The sequence below is a fragment of the Zingiber officinale genome, chromosome 2A, assembly GCF_018446385.1.
Source record: "Zingiber officinale cultivar Zhangliang chromosome 2A, Zo_v1.1, whole genome shotgun sequence".
NCBI classification, from domain to species: domain Eukaryota; kingdom Viridiplantae; phylum Streptophyta; class Magnoliopsida; order Zingiberales; family Zingiberaceae; genus Zingiber; species Zingiber officinale.
This window is the reverse complement of record NC_055988.1, coordinates 90933122-90936689: the sequence shown is the minus strand read 5'-3', so window position 1 is coordinate 90936689 and position 3568 is coordinate 90933122. Positions and strand designations below refer to the sequence as shown.

The 3568-nt window shown below is 41.8% G+C and overlaps 1 protein-coding gene across 1 annotated transcript; it reads right to left on the bottom strand.

Moving 5' to 3' along the window:
* Positions 1-660: 660 nt before the first annotated feature.
* Positions 661-3247, bottom strand: LOC122041502 (3-oxoacyl-[acyl-carrier-protein] reductase FabG-like). Its single transcript, XM_042601201.1, has 3 exons — positions 2855-3247; positions 1770-1999; positions 661-1046 (listed from the first exon to the last, which is right to left on the bottom strand). Exons 1-3 carry the CDS (start codon positions 3204-3206, stop codon positions 768-770), a joined length of 861 nt encoding a protein of 286 aa, XP_042457135.1. The 5' UTR covers positions 3207-3247; the 3' UTR covers positions 661-767.
* Positions 3248-3568: the final 321 nt, after the last annotated feature.

Below are 3568 nucleotides of genomic sequence, written 5' to 3'. Positions count from 1 at the left end.
TAACTTTAGCAATAATGAGACGACAGAGAATATCTGGTGTTAGAGTATGTCGAGCGCTGAAGTATATACAGTAGCTCTCCTCCAAGCGGAGGAAGGTTCCATTGTGGGTACATGTCAGAGTAGTTGAATATTCTCTGACAGATTGTTGTAATTCTCTGATAATGTTGTCTCCTAGAGGACATCTGACCAGCTCTTTGCCCGGGCGGAGTAGGTTGGGAGCCACGCCTAGGAAAGATGAGGAACTGGATGCCCGACCGACTTTGGGGTCAGACGGATATAAAGTCATGCCTAAAAGAAATGGGGAATTGAGCTTGGATGGCCGACCAGCTCTAAGGTCGGGCGAATATATGTTGGGAGTCGTGCCCAGAAGAATGGGGAGTTGAGCCCCGTATGTCCGGCCAGCTCAGGGTCGAGCGGATATATGCTGGCAATCATTCCTATGAGAAGTAGAAAGCTGAGCCTCGTATATCCGACCGGCTCTAGGGTTGCCCGAATTTATGCTAGGAGTCATGCCTACGAGAAGTGGGGAGCTAAGCCCTATATGCCCGACAGGCTCTAGGACCACCTGAATATGTTGAGAGTTTTGCTCATGAGATCGCGACCTCATTTTGGCATTGACCGTTACATCATCTTCTTGACCGTTGACTATATATTTAACCATTGAACAAAAGTAATTTCCTAAATAAAACAATTAAATTGACTTGAACAGGTTGTTCTACACTTTTTGGTAACCATCGCAAGAAATTGCAGCAAATAGAAGAAGCCGATCAAAGGGAAGAAAAAAGAGGGACTCCGGGTAGAGTGACACCTGCATCGACAATGAAGATGTTGCCGGAAACATAAGCTGATGAATCATGAAGCAAATATCGAACAATCGATGTCATTGCTGGATTCAATGTGCCATAAGTTCTCAATGGCACTGTTCTTTCAGCCACTTTGTTCAGCCATTCTCTTTTCATTAGGCCTGAAGTGATCTCGGACGCAAACAATCCTGGAGCGATCGAGTTCACACGAATGTTAAACTGACCCAGTTCCAATGCCATTGCCTGTTTGGGCAAACAAGTTCGTCAAATCTCAACAAGACATGAGCATAAGCATAAAAAAAGATCGTTAGTCTTTTAGGTCTACGGTTATATCTAGAGTCCATTATGACGAACGACATACTATTTTTCTTACTATCTCCAGCATGGTAGGGTTGGCCACCGGCCAGTGGTGGGCTAGAGCAATTGGGGACTTTCCTGTGAATTTGTTACTGACCTTGAGAGCAGATGGCCAGTGTGTAACCACTTTTCACATTGCTGGTGGGTTGCACATGACCTACCTCTCCGTTAACAAATACTGGAGAGTGGTATTTGACAAATACTGTAAGCAGGGGGTTGGGGATTGATCAAGCATACAAAATTGGGGGAATTTTGAAATTTTCCCTAGAATCTATTATCATCGATGAAAGTATGAGATCCACCACCATTAACAAATGATATGAGATGCTTATACACATCAAATTAGCAATTATGTGATTTCTGATTTCTCGCTTGCAGAAATCATGAAGAAAAAAACCAATTACTGAAGTCAAAATGAGCTTTTTTGATCACTAGAGTGCAAATTTTCTCAGCAAGTTGTTTTCACTACTTTAGTTACTAGAGTTTGAAGTAGAAAACGAACCATCAAAAGCATAAATTATAAAATACTAACTGGTCGTGCTCAAGCTTTCAAGATTGGAAATACTATCATAAGGGAAGGCTTTACTATGTTTTAAGGTGACAAATTACCTTAGTAACTCCATTGACACCCGTCTTTGATGCAGTATAGGCAAGCCCTCCAGGTAACTGACCACGGTCTATACCACCAATAGACGAAATGTTAATTACAGATCCTTTCACTTTTGCATCACACATGAGTTTGCACACATGTTTTGAAACTAGCCATAATCCAGTTAAATTTGTTCTGATGTTGTTATTCCAATCCTCCTCAGACCAATTTAAAGGTGAATGCACACCACCTTGAAAGAAGGAAAGAATTAATCAGACATTATAGCAAGCAGATAGATCATAGAGATTGCCAACAGAGAAGAACCCAAAATGTCAAGATTAAAGTGCCTACGAGTGAAAATATTATCATTTACTGAGGAACTAGTTATCGACCTGAATAATCATAACAAAACAGAACAACGCAGTTCAAGTGAGAGGAGGAATGTAAGATGCACCCTGTAGTAATGCCCATTTTATCTATGGAGTGAACATTTGTACCTCATTGAAGAGCAACATACAACTCATAATGGCATAACAAGACCAGAACAAGAGATTATGTTACCGACACTTCTTGTTCACAACTTTTTTGAATTCACAAGTCATAGTTCCTTCTTGTCCATTCAGTCTTTTATCTCTTTCGGAATACAGTTTCAAATTTAACATCATTTTCAAATTCACAAGTGCTTCGTGTTTTTGAGAAAACAATACTAGACTAATAGAACTTGTTTGTTAAGAAAATTCATATTTATTGTTCACACTTTTAGCATGCATTATTCACTTTTCTTGTTGTTCCTCCCTCTTCTGTTGCTAACACAAAACAAATCTAAAATCATCCTCTTCGATTGCTCCACGTTTTTTTTCATCAATCGATGTTAAAAATCAAGATTCAGATAATGTGATACAGATCAAGAGACCCAAGTTCGTGAAGAGTTAGCTGAACCCTAGTTTTCATTATCCAGAAATAAAGGGCTTTGGCATTTTGTTGGATGCCTGCATTTGCCAATTGTGAAAACTAGGCGAAGCTATTGAAGAACACAAGAGGACCAGGAATGCTATTGAAAAAGAAAACTTTTTTTAAATAACGACGGAAGCAAAATGAAGGTTACCTCGAATCCCGGCGTTGTTCACCAACCCGTCGATCCTTCCAAAGGCCTCCCACGCCCTCCGCACCGCGGACGCGATCGACGCCTCCTCCGCGCTCACGTCGAGATCGATCGCGACGGATCGCGGATCCGTCGACGCGGCCGATCCATTGATCTCCCCGCAGAGGGATTCGAGGAGATCGATCCGCCGCGCGGCCAAGACGACCCGGCAGCCGGCCCGGGCAAGGTCGAGGCAAAGGCCTCTCCCAATGCCTGAGGACGCGCCGGTGACCATTACGACCTTACCCTCCAGGCTCTCCCACGGCATCGAGACTCCTCTGCTCGAGGTCGCCGACGCCTCCACATCATTCGCCATTACCACTGCTAATCCTCTCCGCCTGGCTATACAATGACACCGGCGATATCGGTTATAAATAAGGAAAAATATTTAGTAATCAATAAAAACTTTTTTAAAAAAGAAAGAAAATCCATTTATGCCACAATACGATGATTTCTTCCTCGAAATGACGACGAATGTCACCCGGCAAGGAACACGGGTCTCCTCCCCGAATTGACTTTGACTTTGGTCAATCTTGACTTGTGGAAGTCCTATAGAAATACAAAGAAAATTGAGCCAAAAATCGAAAAAATAAAAATATACGTAGACGAGATTAAAAAAAACTTTAAATGTTATCGGAATAAAATTTAATTAGGATCATATTTCTCAAACTATTCAAT